Source organism: Podarcis muralis, chromosome 8 (genome assembly GCF_964188315.1).
Source record: "Podarcis muralis chromosome 8, rPodMur119.hap1.1, whole genome shotgun sequence".
Classification (NCBI taxonomy): Eukaryota; Metazoa; Chordata; class Lepidosauria; order Squamata; family Lacertidae; genus Podarcis; species Podarcis muralis.
In genome coordinates this window covers 35,881,948-35,900,287 of record NC_135662.1, presented here as the reverse complement: position 1 = coordinate 35,900,287, position 18,340 = coordinate 35,881,948, and the positions used below count along the sequence as shown (strand labels likewise).

General features: G+C 40.4%; 1 protein-coding gene across 4 annotated transcripts in view; it reads left to right on the top strand.

The window, feature by feature from the left end:
- NKAIN3 (sodium/potassium transporting ATPase interacting 3) overlaps window positions 1–18,340 on the top strand; it is a 193,878-nt gene that overhangs the window by 27,395 nt on the left and 148,143 nt on the right. The window contains exon 1 of one of the 4 annotated variants that reach the window (XM_077932973.1): window positions 6,622–6,722. The exons of the other annotated variants lie outside the window; for them this stretch is intronic. Within the exon in view, the coding sequence (XP_077789099.1) occupies window positions 6,681–6,722 (42 nt within the window). The 5' untranslated portion in view covers window positions 6,622–6,680. Of the gene's footprint in view, window positions 1–6,621; window positions 6,723–18,340 lie in introns of those variants that run through there. 4 annotated transcript variants of the gene reach the window in all.

Here is an 18,340-nt window from a genome sequence, read left to right as displayed (position 1 = left end):
AACACAGCCAAGCAACACAGTTGGAGCCTCCCTCCTCCCTGGCTGGCAGGGAGGGAGGGAGAGGAGCTGCTTCCTTTGAAATTTAAGGGACGACATTTAAGGGACATCCATCAATAAGGGACAGCAGCGGGACATGGCGCTGGAATAAGGAACTGTCCCTTCAAATAAGGGACCCTTGACAGCTATGGTGCTGTGTGAAGTTATTTCTTTTCCAAAGTATTTTTTGCTTCCCATTTGAATGTTTCTCATACATCAGAAGCAGGATTGTTTAAATTCCAATTCTCAACTTTGCTGCAGGGCTAAACTCAGATAAACTTACAAAGGAAGTAAAAGTTTATTCTGATTCTCATCCCTCCAGTTGGTAAGCTATTCTGTTTTAAAATTGACATAACAGGCTGTTCTGTGTACTCCTGTGGTATCTTCTGTTGGGAAGAAATTTAAAAGTCACTTGGCACAAAGATAAATACTTGTAATTACCCCAAAGCATACAACAACAGTAATTCCATTTAATGTTGTTCAGGTTCATACAGATACATTTCAGGTCTTAGTCCAGAGATAAATGAGCACAACACCCAAATTTTGCTGCAAATTTTGCTGTTCATAACATTATGTGTCACCTCATGCCATATGGGAACAAACAGTCCCATTTGTATCAGAAGTCAGATGGAAAGGTCATAGGGACACCTCATGCATTGTATGTGCATCAACAACTCTGTACCCTATGTACATAGCTCATATGTTGGATGCTGCACTCACAATTCCTGATCCAGTGTGCTCAGATTTATGCGCTCCGCCTGGTGTTTAGCTGACATGTGAAAGCCTGCTTCTGTGTGGTGATATGCAAATCTGGGTTGTTGTTCAGGATTTAAGAATGAGATTCACAATTATTGCAACTCCTTGGGTTTACAAAAGGAAATGTGTTGAAAGATAAGATGCAAAAGATGGAAATGGGTTATTGGTCAAGAGTGCACACATGGTAGCTTACTATTTTGATTTTGGGAGCACCTGCTAGATATACAGATACAGTGTCTTGGGGCCACTGGAAACCAGATCCATGAAAATGCTCAGCTTCCTTCATGTTTCTGATTGTCACCAGGCTGTGCACAGAGTTCTGTGCTGTAGCATGGCTGTTCCATTTTATAGCTCTCTCCAAGTGCCAATGTAATAGTAGGCACAACCTAAAGATGATTGCCTTGTATAAATTCAAACCATAATTACTCCTCCCAGGCATCCAATGTATTTCCTCTAATGTCTAATTAAGGTGCTAACTTTCCCTGTACCCTGGAGTAAAAGAACCCAAAGAATCCAGCAGTAGAGAACTGTCTAAGAAGTATAATGCAACTTTTTCGTGTTTTCCCTACTGTTACTTCTGTCCCACAGCCATGGGCACTCCTCACTGCTGTTTAACACCTTTCGTGTACAGAAGGTTTGTTGCTTATACAAATGTGTCTGTACCAGCCAGAAACACCATAACCAGACACTGGAGAGACCTGTCAGGAGTAAGCATGGACCAATGGTACCAAATAGTATGGGAAACAGCCCTACTAGAAAAGTTAACTAATAAACTGAAACTGACACGGGGACAAACAGAAGAAGACGCCTTCACCCCGGTATGGCTCCCCTTTATCACATACACAGCCCAACAGGACTATGACAATAATCCACCAACAGCATACAAATCAATATGGCTCCCCTTTATCACATACACAGCCCAACAGGACAATGACAATAATCCACCAACAGCATACAAATCAATATGGCTAACCTGATCCAAAACACCCACCCACCTCACTCACACACGAAAACAAAGATCACCACAGCCAATCACAAGCAAACAATCACACCCTAGGCCAACCCCAACCTCTCTTACCACCAAAGGAACTCAAGTGAACAACACAAGCAACGCTGACACCAAACTCTACATACATTAAACATAATAGAAACAGCGCCACCCGACCCCACCCCCATCCATCCTCCCTCTCTCCACCCCCTTTCTTTTTTCTTCTCCCCCTAATGCCTCAACAAATGAAACGGATTTGTAAAAATGTTACATGAAAAAAATATATATATACGAGGCACTACACTTCTGTAAAACAAGAAATTCCTTAATAAAATATTTTTTAAAAAAACAAAAAAACACACAAATGTGTCTGTACGTTCCTATGTGTGCCACATTTTTTTCACACTAAGTGAGAGCATTAAAACCAATTAGTGCATTACTTAATGTGGTGTAACATGATTAGCATATGGAAAGTCAATTAACAAGATAGAATTTGCTGTAATGCCTTAAAGGGGAATTACAACAGTTTTTAAAAAGAATTCAGAAAATCAAACGTGCCAGCTTCCCAGTATTCAAAGCAATGGATTTGGATCATTAAAGTGACACCTGTATTATAGCATTAGGCTGACTTGATGGATTGGATAGTGTGGTTTTGGAGGGAGAAAGGATACAGCTATTATTCACCTTATTGTTATCCATATCCATATCCTGTTCCCTCTCTTGCTTCAGTCTCTTCCTCTCTCTCCAACATCTTTCCATTCAAAGTCATGTGGCTTTTGTAGGGGGAGGAGAGTGATACAGTACTCTGTCCTTTATTTCTTTGACACCTTCTGAGAAATCAGTTCTTTACTATAGAAATGTTGAATGGGAAGCATTATTGTATCATATCTGAAGCTAGAGAAGCAATTCTCATCCATTCAAAGCTAGGGTGCAATGCCAGTCATAACTTTTTAAGGCTGACATTTAACAGATTGTAAACTGCAAAATGCTGATCGTAAAATTATGCTCCTTCTTATGTGATCTGGCTATATTATTTGATAGTGTTAGCTCTTGTCCTGCAGTACGATGATGTAGTGTAGGCAATGCCTTCACTGGAAAAGACAACTTATTCTTTGCCTGTTCCTTAAGATATAGAGGTAATGCCAAGATGACTTTTGCTTTGTTTTTCTGCTTCTTCACTTGAGTACCTATTGAGATCCATAAAGAATGCCTACTATTACCTCTTAGATTGGAATGAAAAGCCTTGCTTTTTGTGTTAGTTCTTACTGAATGTGGCACAAAGAGAGGACCCTTTTCATGACTGCATCTATCTCTGGACTCTCTGCCTAGGGAGAACTTCCCTTTTCCTTACTCCAGATGAAAACTTTCTTATATGCAAGAGTTCCTTGGCTATGAAATTATAGTTGATCAAATTATAATTGCTCAAATTATCCATGATCATCCATCTGAATTATTGCAATTTTAGATGCATTCATTAATTGTATTCTATACAATATAGCATTTTTCATAGTGTTTAACAAAGTAACATACAACCTGGAAATCATGTAATGTTTATTGAAATAATCAACTTGCTGCAAACATGAGTTCCAGAAGTTTGCACACAGCAGGCAAGGGGAAGAGGAATAATTAATATACTGTATATTATTATAATGGTTGAATGACCAGAAATGTAACAATAAAGATCTGATTTTATTGACCAGAAATGTATGCATAGGTGTGAGGGCTGAGCCATGGGTGGCTTTCTGAGGTGAGCCAGGAACACTGGGAACAAAGAATAAGGTTACAATCCTAACCTTACTTTCCTGGAAGAACCCCTCTTTGAAGCCAATAGGACAAACTTTTGAGTAGACATGGTTAGGATTACAATGTAAGTCAGGACAAACCAGGAGATATGTTTGAGGTGCAAGATAGAGCCAATGATATTGAAAAACCAGTGATACAAGAACACTTCATGGCTCAGAAAGACTGTGTTGCTCCAGCATGGCTGAAATGGAACAGGAAGCTTCCTATTTATACTCCTCTTGCCTGGAATAATCCAGTGGTCAGTCTGGGTAGGCAGTAAGTGCAGAGCCAGAAAGTGCTTAAATGAGAAGCTCCAGCATGAGGCTCAGTGGTGCTCCATGCAGAGGAGCTGCACATAGATAGGTGGCTTAGAGCCACCTATCTATGTACCTATGTAGCAATCTATGTACATCTATCTATGTACCTATGTAGCAATATTATTTAATGCTACATTTTGCACAATTAACATTCCATTTCTGTTAAGGACAGGCTGAGCAAAAAAGAGCAGCTGCAACCAAACAGAACCACGGTATTTGTGTTATGTAGTTCATATTTCCTGAAGTCAGTGGCTGAAGCTGGAAGCCTGAAGCTTGCAGCAAGCAGAAGGTACCATAAAAAGATGGAATACAGGAATGTTCAGCTGTAAAAAGTTTTTTCACCAATATTTCATTTCACTTTTGGAATCCGCTTTGAATTTGTTTTTCATTCATTGTCTCATTTGTTTCATTTCCCTTCTGTTATCATTTGATTCATTTAATTTCATTTCTACATTGATTACAGTGGCTAGTATGTTGTTTCACATTCAGATTTTTTCAGATGATATTTTACTCCCCAAAGGCATTGGGGAGGAAAACTCCTCATTTCCAGACAGATCAGGCAAATCAATTAAAAAAGCTTCCCATTGATGTGTGTTTAAATTGGGTAGTTTTCATACAGTCGTACCTCAGGTTAAGTACTTAATTCATTCCGGAGGTCCATTCTTAACCTGAAACTGTTCTTAGCCTGAAGCAACACTTTAGCCAATGGGGCCTCCCGCTGCTGCCGCGCTGCTGGAGCACGATTTCTGTTCTCATCCTGAAGCAAAGTTCTTAACCTGAGGTACTATTTCTGGGTTAGCGGAGTCTGTAACCTGAAGCGTCTGTAACCCAAGGTTCCACTGTATCTTGTCTTTTCCAGAGACCTTCAAGATTCCTGCTACAAAATATTCCCTGAATGTATCAATTTGGCTGTGCAGTGCAATGCCTCAGATCTTTAGCAGATGTTGAACAAATATTTCTGTTGGATTGTTTTGTTGTTGTTGTTGTTACTGTTGTTGTGTCACTTTTGAAGGGTTCCAGAATCCTTGCTCTGACAGAATAGTATATATCTCAATTTAGGAATGTCTCAGTGGCTCTGCCTCATGTGTGAGGAAGACAGGATTCCATTTAGTTTTTGTGCCATCTCTGTTTAAAAGCAAGGGCATTGCTCTGTGAAGTAAGGGTATTGCTCTAATTCCTTGCTGCTTCGCCCTGTGTCCCCCTTTGTAAACAACTATGAATTTTGGTCATATTCACTGATGAGGGAGTTGTTTTGTCTCTTTATTTTAAAAAGTTAAGGTAAGGGAATGAGTGTACAAAATATACTGCATAACAACATGTGGATTTTTCAGGAAAAAGTGAGGGGTTTTATTTAACTGGTTGGCATTTTGTCTTTTACAGACTCTTCCATGAAATATGCTTCCTGATCATAAAAGCTTTCCTATGTGGTTTGGTAGGGGTTTTTTTCTGTTGACAATCCATTAGAATTTGTCTTAATTAAGGATCATCCACACTTCCTATTGATTGTTGTTTCTAGGCACAGGTCCAGACTCTCCAGGTCTGAGCATCCCCACTACCCCATCCCAAAGATTTCCCTAGGAAAGCCCATGTTTTACTGATGAATCAGAGCAAATTGCAATCATGTTTTCAGCGGGTTGCTATTTGCTCTGGTTCAGAAGTAAAACACTAGTTTTCCAAGGAAATGCACTGGGACAATGATTGCTACAAAAACACTTGGATACAGACCTGGAATGCCGGGTGTGTGCCTAGAAAGTGTGGAACAAAGTTAAGTGTTAAAAAGCCCTTAGGAACCGGGCTGAAACTGAATGCTGGAGGATTCAGGACAGACTAAAGGACGTACTTCTCACAACACTGAGTGAAATTATTGACTTTGCTACCATAATATCTAGTAATGACCACCAATTTGGATAGCTTTAAATTCATGGCTGCTAGCAATGCTACTTGATGAGATGGCTATGTACTACCTCCAGGATCAAAGACAACATGCCTCCAAACTTCAGTTGCTGGAAGTGTTGAGTAGGAAAGTGCTATTGTGCTCATGTCCTGCTTGTGAGCTTCCCATGGCCATCTGGTTGGTTCCTGTGGGGATAGAAGTTTGGACAGAATGGGTCTTTTAAAGTTCATTGGAAGCTAGTTAAAAGGGAAAAGAGGTAAAGTTACTTCAGTTAAACCCTCCCGTTGTGCCTCATCGCTTCATGCTTAGAATGGAGCTGTAAAAGTAATATTTGGTGAATACATTTGGAGAGTATGACCTGATATATTGTTCTTTGAGGTACCACTTCTGATTGAATGGGTCAGTGCAGCTGAAAGCTTCCCAAGTCATTTTGTCATAGTGATATTCCTGTAAAATGCATAAAAACTGTGCCAAGAGTCATCATGTTTTAGCAGTCCATCTGATAAATCATATTGATTTCCATTCCATTATTCACCTAGCATGCATAGGAAGAATCCACTATAGTACTGCTAAGTAGATTTTTTTTATTTGAGGAAAAAAGTACAAGTGTGATAAATATAGGATATAATTCAAGAGCCATCTTTTAGGTTGACTGATAGTCCCTAGAAAGGTGACTATTCTGGTTCATTTATGTGGTAGATGTAACATTTCCTGGTTCCATGATTTGACAGGCAGTTAAGATGTGCTTTGTGTTTTCTGATTGGATGCTGCTTTCCAAGAAGCTCTTTCTAGCTCTTGGGATTTTCCCCAGGTCACATCCCTAAGTGGCCCTGCTCTGCAGCATCCCTGAGTGCTTTTGCCTGGCTGGAATGTGTGCTGGAACTGTGAGAATGCCTCCTTTGCCACAATGGAGGAGAGAAAGAGAAAGTCAATCTCTGAGTTTTGCATGGTAAGAATTCAACTTACTATATAAAGGTAAAATGTGAATTAGTTGCTCTGTCCAATTTTCCTCTGGCCCCACCAACCAATGGCATGTGTCCCCCATAAAGTTGTACATGAAGGAATATGGCCCTTAAGCTGAAAAAAGGTATCCCATGCCTGTTGTAAAGAAGTGGAACATCTGACCATTGCTGTTCCTGACAGGACAACAGAGCACACTGCATTTCTGAGAGCACACAGATACACAAATTTTATTTCATGAAGTGCAGGCATCATACCAGCCCAGACATGGAAAAAGACATTTACGAATTTACTGTGAGGCGAACTGTTGTTGCTGTTCTTTGTATGATCCCTAGAACAGTGTAACTGCTACGGCTTTCTTCCTAGTTATTCTAGTTAATGCCTTGCCAAATTGCTCTTTTAAATTTGAGAATAGGCTTATGGGAAGCATGGTAGGAAAGAAGGAAGATTCTTAGACTGTTCACATTATCTCCTGGGCATGTACACTCAGCTGCTGCTAGTTCATGGCACAATGTTAGAGAAATCTGAATTTTTACGACAGATAATATTTTGCCATAATGGCACAATGAAGTTATTAAAGCCTTTCCTGTAAAAACTCACAACCCTCAGTTCTGACCAAGGCCAGGGATGATAGACTATTGCCTGGATGCTCCTCTGGGAGAAGCAAGTATGGCTGAATTGCTGCAGCAGTGTAAAGGGAGGCCAGCACAGCTCAGGGTTCGAAACTTGCATTGTTCTAGGCACATTTTGCGACAGGGAATTTCATTAGCGTGAATAGTTTCTGAGTTCTGGGGGCAGTTCTGTGCCTAAGATTTGAGATTAAAACTGCAGAGTGGAAGGAAAGGAGGACCTTTTCCTGCCTCCCCACTTCCAGCTACTCTCTGATGACTGGAGAAAAGACCCTCTTAAGAATATTAATGGGGGTGGGCAGGGGAAAGACTAGACCATGTGAAAAATGAACATAATATTTTAGCTGTTCATTCACTTTCAGCTTTGTATTTTTCTTATTAAAAAGCGTGCCTAGATATTCCGTTGTTGCACCCATAACCTAGGTTTAAGGTGCCATTTTGCTCCTAGCTTTCATATCTCAGTTTCTAACACTGGCACAGCTGCTTTCTAGTTTCTCTAGGCAGTGCAGCATCTGGTGGAGATGAGAGAGGGGTGATTTCTTTTGCTGTTGGGTTTAGGTGGAAATTTTAACCTTAAAAGGGGAAATATATTGTACATTTAACTTATTTTGGGGACCTGGTAGTTTTGCATTAAATATCTGTGTTGAAAAGTTCAGATACTTACTTTTTATCACTTAAGCTGTAAAATTGTGTGTTTAGGATTGCAACATTATCACTCTCTTTTCACAGGTTTTGAATGACCTTTCCTTCCACCCCTATCTTCCTGTTTGACTTGTCTCCATATTATCTGCTTGATACTAACTAATGATACCTGCAACATAGCTTGCTTGATTTGTGCTTTTGCTCTTAGAGGTTGTGTGTGGCTAATTCTTCCTGATGGGTGGAGTGTGTTTTCCCCACTAGCTATGGACAAATGGGAGGGTGAACAGAGCAGCAATGTGCCGTTGCAGTATGTGCTATCTATAGAGCTATTTAATTTCTGTCTGCATGAGAGAGCTTTCAACTGCAGTGTCTAATCACTTCATGTTTCCTCTCAGCTAATTATTGAAGTCTCTGGCTTTTATTCCATAAAAAGCTAAAAGAATAGTTAGAGCCGTTAAATCTAATGTTGTCTGTTATCTATGAATGGTAGGAGAATAGATAAACTGGATGGACATGTGAGGTGCATTAGTAAATGTGCATCTGAATAGAGGGGATTTGATAATAACCAGACATCTCAGAGGAGAGTGGTGTTAATGGAAGCTCTAGTCATACCTGGATTGTGGATCAAATGGGACGATGAACTGGTTACTAAAATGCTAATTTTGCATTCCATATGCTAAGTGTATTATTGCATACACACTAGCAGCAAACACTGTAAAGTGGCCCTCCATCTCTTGTTGGAGATGCTAGCTTAGGGCTGATGGGAGTTATAGTCCAACAACATCTGAAGGGCCAAAGGTTCCTTCCTCACCTATGCGTTACCGTGTTAAGGGAGCTCACAGTGCATGTACTTGTGGTTATATGCAATGGAGTGTGAAAAACTGTGGGTTTGCTTGGCTGCAGCTTCCCAGCACATATTCACTAGGTGATTTTGGACCAGTCACAATTCTCAGCCTAATCCTAACATATAGGATTGCTGTGGGGGAGAACCATGTACATTTCTGTAATAATAATAATAATAATAATAATAATAATAATAATAATAATAATAATAAAGAGCAAGTTTTCCCTGGGGAAAGTGGCAGTGTAAACAGGAAACTGCTCGGACCTGTGCGTAGAAAGCATGGGACAAGAGGAAAACTTTTTGGACCCATACTTTCTAGCCATGGGGCAAGCAGAAGTGTGGATAAGCCCTACTTTACACACAAGCGTTGCCGCTTCTGCCCTACGTGTGTTGCTGTTGTGCATGATACTGAAATAATGTATCCCTTTCTGGGTAACTCAAGGCCCCTCAGATTTGGGCTATACGTATACACACGGTATTTTCCCCCAAAATCCATGGAAACCAAGTACTTGTTTTTTCTGTGTAGCCCACACACAATTGTGTGTGTTTCCACACCTGCCCAATGATGCTGTGGATGGGCCTATACCAAGATTGTAGTTATCATTTCCATCTGCATTCACTTGGGACATGTACAGAGAGGAAAAGGTACAGATAACCTAATCAAGGGGAGAGTCTTAAAACATATATCATGTAACCACACTGGGGGGGGGTACTCAGGGGTACTCAGCACTGGCACCTGTTTTTCTAGAAGAAAAGCACTGGGCAGGATCTAGAATCAATCCAGATGAAAAGTGACTTGTAGATGAGGAGCACGAACAATTCCAGATTGCGGGGGAAACAAACAACTGCTGCATTTTTGTGCTACCAACAGGTTAGTTTGTATGTAGCCTTGGTTAAGTACCAGAGCTTCAGCATCATTTTGCACTTCTCTGGGGAGAGAAACTCTCTTAAGTTCTTAGCAGCTTAATAAAGGATTTGTACGATGACTGAACAATAAGAGTAGAAAGTTAAAAGCATTTTGTCATAATCGGTTTCCAAGAATATTATCAGTCAGCTAGTATTAGCTCAGTTATAGCATTGGAGTTATCTAAATTAACAATACATACCACTTCAAGACTTGAGTATATATTTCTTAGTAACTTCATAGGCAGCCCTTAAGTTATGGGCTGCAAATAAATGTAATTTAGGATTTCCCCTATTGTGCTTCCCTTGATACACCTGAATATACACATTTTGCCATCAGTGTCCAAAGGCATGTTACTCTTTTCAGGTGGTTGTTTTGACAGGTTGCACAATGCAAAGTGACAATTTTCAAAGTGTTTTTCTCTTCAGATGGAATAGTAGGAGCAAAAAAGGGAAGCTGTTTTCTATTTTAAAAAGTTTCTTGTGTGGTAATAGTAGGTTGCTTGAGGCAAGGAAGATACAAATAATCCCAAGCGCTAGAATGAAAACTAAAATTGGGTGTTTTGAGTGATTTAACTTCATGCTGCACCTTAATGCAATCTATTTCCCCCTGATGCTGTGCACACATGGTTAAAGCAAAGGATTGGATCCTGAGTAAGTTTTGCAGTATCGTTCCATTTGAAATCAGTGTCAGAAGTCAAGTATCATTTATTTGAATGGGAGCTAAATTAACTCATTTTGTCTGATGCCAATCCAACTTTTTTTTTAACAGCTTAAATTAGTAGCAGCTGAGCTATCTTTTCTTCTGTAACATTTGGAAAATTTTCATTGTACATTGGTACGATTTAAGAAATAGCATATCTAATTCAATGAATGATATAAATATTGTTTTCCATGAGATCACATTTTATTGAAAGAGAGTTTAATTGCAGGTACTTCCAAGTCATACCCATGTATTCTGTTATGGACCCTGAATCTGGAAGCAAGTCTAGGCTGTGGGACTTCTCTGTGTAGCCCATATGGTGCCTTGCTTTCCCTGGAACTGTATTTTCACCTGTTGATCTTAAGAATATGCTGGCACTCCTGGATGGTGCCTTCTGGAACCTAAGTGGGGTGGTGGTGGTGGTGACTGTGTGAGAGAGTCTTTGTCTCAGAGAGACTCCCCTATAGGGGAGAGGGATGAGTGCATCCTTCAGGTGGTGGCAGGGGCAGATCTCACCTGCCTCTATGGCTTCAGGTGGCATGGACCTTTCACCTTTCACCCCAAACACTGACATGCATTGAAATACAACAGAGCTCAGGGAGATTTAAGGCTGCCGTTTTGAAATGACCTGACCTGCAGTGATTCTAAACTAAGCAACTTCAGGATTGTAGCCTTAAGCTCTTATGCTTTCTCAACCACTTGAATTCCTGGATCTCAGGCATGCATTAGATATGTCTACTCCAAAACTGCAAGAGGAGCATCACATGTGTTTCTGAAACTGGGCAAGCATTCACAGAGCAAAGAATTTGACCTTGAAAATGATTATGGGCCTCTTTGGAAAAGAGCCTGACACTGTAGATTGCCAATGGGGTTGAAGGCAGCATGATGAGACTCCATAGTTTTATTATGGATATGCATCTTTAGTAATATCTGTGCCTACAGATAAGGTATTGTGGGGAAAGGGGAAAATGTATTCATGGGGCTGAAAGCATATAACTATTCTGAGAAGAATTTAGATAAGAGTTTAATAATTCTAAAGAAAAATTGAAATGCTTTTAACATTTTCAGAAACCTTTTTGATATATTAAGTTTAAAAAGTTATTTTGCTTACTGAGCCTCTTGATTATGCAAAGGAAAGCACCGGTATATTATAACCATTGAACCATTAAATGGGAGTCCTCCAGCCTATTAAAATTAATAGGTCAGCTTGGAACTTGGGTAGATGCAGATTTTTTATATTTTTTATTTGAAACGCACAGTGATTAGCTGTCAGAATGTTGCCTCTGTTTGTCAGGCTGAATGGCATAGCCCAACTTTTCCTCTAATGGTCCATCTAGTCTTCTTTGTTATAATTCCCATATGCTTTTCATCTTTTTTAAAGTTACAGATTAGAATTAAATGTAAATCATATGCCCATCTTCCACAACAATAGTAGAAGGAAGAAGAATACAATCTGAAATGGTAAAATTGGTTTCATATTCAGTGCTGCTCATCTCCTTGGCAGCAGTATTGTAGGCAGGATCACATTTATTACTAAACAGCACGTGAGGCTCTTGATCGCATGGTTACTGACTTGCAAGGTGTAGAATATATTGCAGGATGAAATTAAACATGTAGTCTGACTTTTCTGGATGTGCAGAATGAAAATTGGACTTGGAAGGCAAAATTAAATATACAGTGGTACCTTGGTTCTCGAACGTAATCCGTTCCAGAAGTCTGTTTGACTTCCAAAACGTTTGAAAACCAAGGCACGACTTCTGATTGGCTGCAGGAGGTTCCTGCACTCAAGCAGAAGCTGCATTGGACATCTGGCTTCCAAAAAAATTCGCAAACTGGACCACTTACTTCTGGGTTTTCAGCATCCGGGTTTGTCAACTAAGCCGTTTGAGAACCAAGGTTCCACTGTAGTTTCTTGCAAAAAGCTATCAAGTAGCCAAACTACTTGGTGTCTTCTGGTGGGTGCCTGGTCTTCAAGTCCTCCCTGCAGCCTCCTGAGTTAGATGAGACTGTTCTTCTCACTTACTATTTCACCCACTGCTGGGGTCCTGTTCCAGCAACTACAACTCTCAACCAGAAATTGTAGTGATTGGGTAGAGGGGCCTGCCTGGTGTAAATAAACAGCCAGTTTGAGTACTGGTGAAAGAGCAACTGTTGGTGCTGAAGTAGAATAAAATGGCAAGGCACTTAGGAGAGGCTTGGGGAAGCCAGAAGGAAGGAAACCAGAAGCAGCAATGGAGCTAAACATCCAACCCAGGAACTGATACCACCGAGCCAAATAGCTGAAGTTCTGCTAAGGAAAGAGCAAGGCCCTCTAGCAAACTTCACAAAAGAGCTACTGCCAAGTTACAGCCGGTTGTTGTGAACTTGAGGTGACAGTTACTGCTGGACCAGCTTGAAAACAGTAACTGCAATTCTGAGGGAAGCCTGGAAGACTTCAGTGAAGGAAGTGTGGACAGAGTTGAAGATGGTACATGAAGTTCTCATGTAGTGAGTTGTGTGTTAATTGGAGAAGGAGACTGATAGGGGAAATTGCTACATTTTAAGTAGGGAGTGAAACAGTAATCTCACATATTTTAATGGGATAGTAACCATATTGGTTATGCAGTGGTATGTCAAATAACAGCGACTAAATAAAACCACAAGCCTTTGTAAGCAATCCTTTAAACAAACATTACAGCATATTACTATTAAGAATTGAGTTTCAGTCTCTTGATTTTAACTGTAAACCTAGTTTTGTCCCACTTCCATCCATAGCTACTGAAAAAAAGAGGTTTTGAATTAATCTGGTTGCAGCATTGACAAAGTGAGCACTAAATGGTGGAGAAAGCACATCTAGCTCATCAAGGTAACAGTAGCTGGGTGGTGGACCAACAAGATCCACGCTAGGTGATTGGCTGGGATCCATACTAGGCTAGGAAACACTATTGACTTGCACTTGAAATACGGTAATCCTATCTACAGTCTCACAGACTGTTCTAGGTTTAGCTTTGTTTTATGCTGAAGTGGTCATGTTAACCTTTAAGATGCTAAATGTCTTCAGACCAGGAACTGTCAGTTTCTACATGTAGCTACCCAGATTTTGGAATTGGCCTCAGAGGCGCTGTTCTCTGCTTCATTGTTTTGTGATATTAGATGGGTAGGAAGAAGAGGCAGGATCTTGTGGCTGGGGAAACCCAGCCAGATGGGCGGGGTACAAATAATAAATTATTATTATTATTATTATTATTATTATTATTATTATTATTATTTTATTTATTTATTATTATTTATTATTGTGGGATACCCTCCCTGTGGTGATCCACTGCATCTCTCTTTCCATTTTTAGATGCCTTCTGAAAACTTCATTATTTCAACTAGCTTGAAATGCGGGATCTGCTGTTTTTAAAGAACTCTTGTTCATTGTATATGTTTTTTCACAAGTTACTTTGGGTAACCTCCTCAGAGATAGAAAAGGCTAAAAATAGAGAAGGAAAGCATGCTGCTCCTGCACGTTCCCAAATTCAGGCCATTGGCTCACCTCCTTCAGTGTCACCTGCATTGATAGATAGCAGCTCTTCAGGTTTTCATGCATGAGTCGTTCTCATCCCTATCTGGAAATACTGGAAATTGAGCCTGGAACCATTTCCAAGCACAGCACATGCTCTTCCATTTATTAATAACCCATACCAGTATGGCACCTTCTAGCACACAAACCTATATGCCCTAGAGCAGTGTTTCCCAACCTTGTGCCTCCAGCTGTTTTTGGACTACAATTCCCATCAACCCTTGCCACTGGTCTTGCTAGTCAGGGATGATGGGAGTTGTAGTTCAAAAACAGCTGGAGGCACAAGGTTGGGAAACACTGCCCTAGAGGGCCATGTGTATCCAACAGGGTACAGATTTCACATATTAAACTATATGGGAATGATGCAGTTAATTTGATGAACTCATTTTTCTCCCCTCTAGAATTCAGGTGCCAAACAAATGATTGGAACAGGCTATACTTTATAGTAACGGCAGCTGGTTGTGTTCATTAATAAAGACAGACATGTGAACCATTTCCTTCTTCTGATTGCACTCCAGCATTAGCAAACTAATTAGGGCAAGCCAATAATTGATGAATCAGCATCCAGCCTCTTAACAGTATGATCCTTCAGCTCGCAAGGATGTTAATTTGCATATCTTTAATGGAAATAAGTGTTAGCATTAGCAGAAGGGAAATCAGTAGGGATAGGTGATGAGTCAAAGTTTGATTTATAATTCCTCTTAGGTGGGTTTCAAAGATGTTCCATCCCTCTAAAGTACCTGACTATGTATGATAAGTGTGGATGCATTTGGGAATGTGTGCAGTAGTCTTTTAACACCCCTGGGGAAACCAGTAGCCAGTTCTGGAAAGCGAATCACAAGTCAAGTGTAAAGTGTTTGATAATGCCTGCCAACCTTCTGCATGCTGCATGCTACACATTTGTGTGTGTGTGTGTATATACACACACACACACACACACACACACAGATTGAGAGAGAGAAAATTACCACCTGGCAGTGGTGTATAATAAGCAGACAGTTTTGAAATGTGAGGGGCAGGTAAAAATTCAAACCGTCTCTCTCCATACAAACGGACCCAGGCCCTGTGGCTTAGAGGGTGGCAACAAGAGAAAAGGTCTTTTCTGTGGTGGTTCCCTGACTGTGGAATGCTCTCCCCAGAGAGGCTTGCCTGCCTCCATCATTACATGTCTTTAGGCACCAGGCAAAAACATTCCTATTTACCCAGGTCTTTAGTCATTAAATAATCTATGGCCTGTTAAAGCTGTGGGGAGTGGGGACTGTTATTATGATTATTTTCTTATTATGCTGTCTGTCATTGTGTTTTTTATTACATTTTTATCACTGATGCTCCATACAATGTGTTTTTAATGTTGTACAATGCTCTTGAATTTTTCTTGATAAAAAGTGGTGTATATAAATCTTATAAATAATAATAACAACCCTTCAGAAGGAAGTGCAGTTGCTCCAAATTTACATTTGTATCACGGAGAGCATAACTGCATGTGCCATCCATAATAAATGAATGTAGTGATTTACAGGAGGATCACAATAAACCCAGCCTCTGTAGCTTGATATGGCACTTTAGAATGTTCCAGCATGGAAATAATTATTAACATTTTATACCCACCCTTCAACCAAGGCTTTTAGCATGGTGTGCAAAGCCTAGAATAAAACACCAAATCAAAATATCGACATTAAAGCTATACAATTATAAATAAACACAAAAATGCTTCCACAAATTTTAACTTCAGCTCTATATAATTTCACAGTGAACAGAACAGCCAGCCATCTCCAAAATCCCCAACGCCAGATGGAATAGACGTGCCTTCAGCTGATACGTAGATGTTCAATTACAAAGTTGTACTTTCCATGAATCCTTTAAACAAATGCCTTTTTTCATAGGAAGTAAAGGAAAAGAGATCACGCAGCTGAAGGTACATCACACACAACAGTGTGGTTGGCTGGTGATGGACAAGATCCAGGAAGTGTGTCCATGCACAGTCTTTGGATCCTGACTACTGGAATAGGAAGAGTCATGCTGAAGATGAGGGGAAAGGATGACTTTGTCTGCTGCTGCGACTCCTTTGAAAAATCAATCCTTTTTACTGCTTTCCCTTCATGACACCTGCTGAGATGCACATGTTCCATGAATGTTACACTCAAGTCAATAGCTCCCCCGCCCTCTAGGTACATTCTGCCAGACGAGCTTGAAAAGCTTTACAAAGCAGTCGAATGATACAAAACAGCAATATTTTTCTCAGTGTCTGGACATTTTCCCTGTCTCCAGAATATACACAGTGAGGCATTTAAACTGGGGGTGGATTGAAGTTTAACTCACAAAATAATAGTCATTAAGAGTTAAATTTAATTAAATTAAAAAGTGCCAGGTGTTCATCAATTTGTTTCTGGCTCGAGGAAATCCAAATTAATATCCACCTTGCCAGCCAGGGAAATGAGGGATCAATAGCCAACGAGAACAACGACAACAAAAAGGCTATGGTGATTGAGGAGAAAGAACAGAAATCCTGCCCTTTCCTTTCCCCCCTCCATTGGTCCACGTGTTGCTTGAGAGGATAGGGAGGTGGGACTTTCTTTTGCTTTGCTTGCCAATAAATAGCAGAGCCTTCCATCAGTTGGAACATTGGAAAAGGCAAGGCTACCTCTACCATTAGGCAGAAGGAAGCTACTGGCAAGAAAGGGTAGCATATTGTTTCATTTTTTGTTGAATATTTACACCCTGGCAAGTGGCATTTGTAGAATATTCAGCCTTGGGTTCAATAATTACTTGGCCAGACTTTGGTTAGAGGCACCTTGACTTGGGGAGGGGTTTTTTTTGGGGGGGGTGTTAACAAAAATTCTGTTCCTCTTTGGAAAGCAAAATTTCTGGAACAAACTCTGAGGAGTTGTATTCCTAACTGAGCAGTTGGGTAGAAGAAAATGTTGCTGGTGTGCCAGAAATGGGTGGAGAAAAAGATGATGTGACCTTTGCCTTTGTAAGGTAGGCTGCATTCAAGGCATGCACAATTGAGAGGTTTTTATACCCCTCTCTTAATCCAGGCAACCAAAGGTCATTGTCACAGCCCCAGACACGTTCCAGACAGGCAGAAGCACTTAAGGAGAGGCTAGAAGTGCTGTGAGATGTTTTTGCCTCTGAATTCGCCAAAGAAGCTTGCAGGCAGGTGCTTGGAGCAAAGGGAGGAGCTTTGCCCATACTCTGGTTTGCATGGGCCTGCGCCCACCCACCCCCTCTTTCTCTTGAGTTCTTGCTTGTACAGGAAAGGTGTATTTTTTGTACTTCTGCAATTTTGAGGTTCTGCTAAGCCTGCTGATATATACATAAGGGATTGAAAGTACTGGCGTTCACTTTCATAAATAGAGGCAATGACACTGCCTGCATATTTTTCTTAGCACTTTCAAAAGTATTTTTATTTATTTAAAGAAATGTGAAGGTCCATCTCTGGTTCTTCTGCTCATAGAAACACTGTTTAGAATAACAAATGAAGGAGAAAGAAGTTAAATTTCCATTTGATCTGCTCAGGTTGATCTTCAAAGCTTTTTTCTTTTTTCCTTTACTTCTCTCTCTTTGAAGTTTAGTTTTAACACGGAATTCATTAATTAACTTTTAAAATGTACAAATTGTTTTCCCTTCCAAAATTTAATCCATTTGACGCAAGAGTGAATTACCGTAAGTGTTCTGAATTCTTTCACTTGCTTCACACAGTTATCCACGCAAAAGTGACCATCACATGCTAGGTAGGTATCACAATATGGACTCATGTAACTTCAGGACCCTCGGTTCCTGATGTGAGCAACAAATTGTCTATCTCTTTCCTGAAGCCCCATAAGTTCTGCAGCTATTCTAAAATTTCCAGAAGGGCAGTGATTAGCCATGGCTTCCCTATGTCGATATGTCCCTGCATTTCTGAGAGAGTGGCTCTGAAATGTTGTGTTCTCACATGGTTTATAGTTCATGCTGTCTGTCTCTGTGTCAGCATTTTATAGAGTCAGTCAGCCACATGATTGATTAAGAATTTGGAAGGGGTGTGTGTGTGTGTGTGTGTGTGTGTGTGTGTGTGTGTGTGTGTAAAATAACAAGAGAGTTTATTCTGAGTACTTCAGCCTGTACAATAGACAAAGCAGATATTAGCGTCTTCTTTTTACAAATAGCTCAGTATTATTACAAAAGCACATAAGTCAGCCCTTGCCCAGAGGCCTGGTGACAGTGGTGGCCCCCTCAATATTGGGGTGCACTTCCCCCTGCTCAAAAATATTGGGGGAGTTGAAGTCCCCTCTGCCCCCTATACCCGGCATGGCTGACTAACCATAATGGCTGGAACTGATGGAAGCTGGTGTCCACAGCT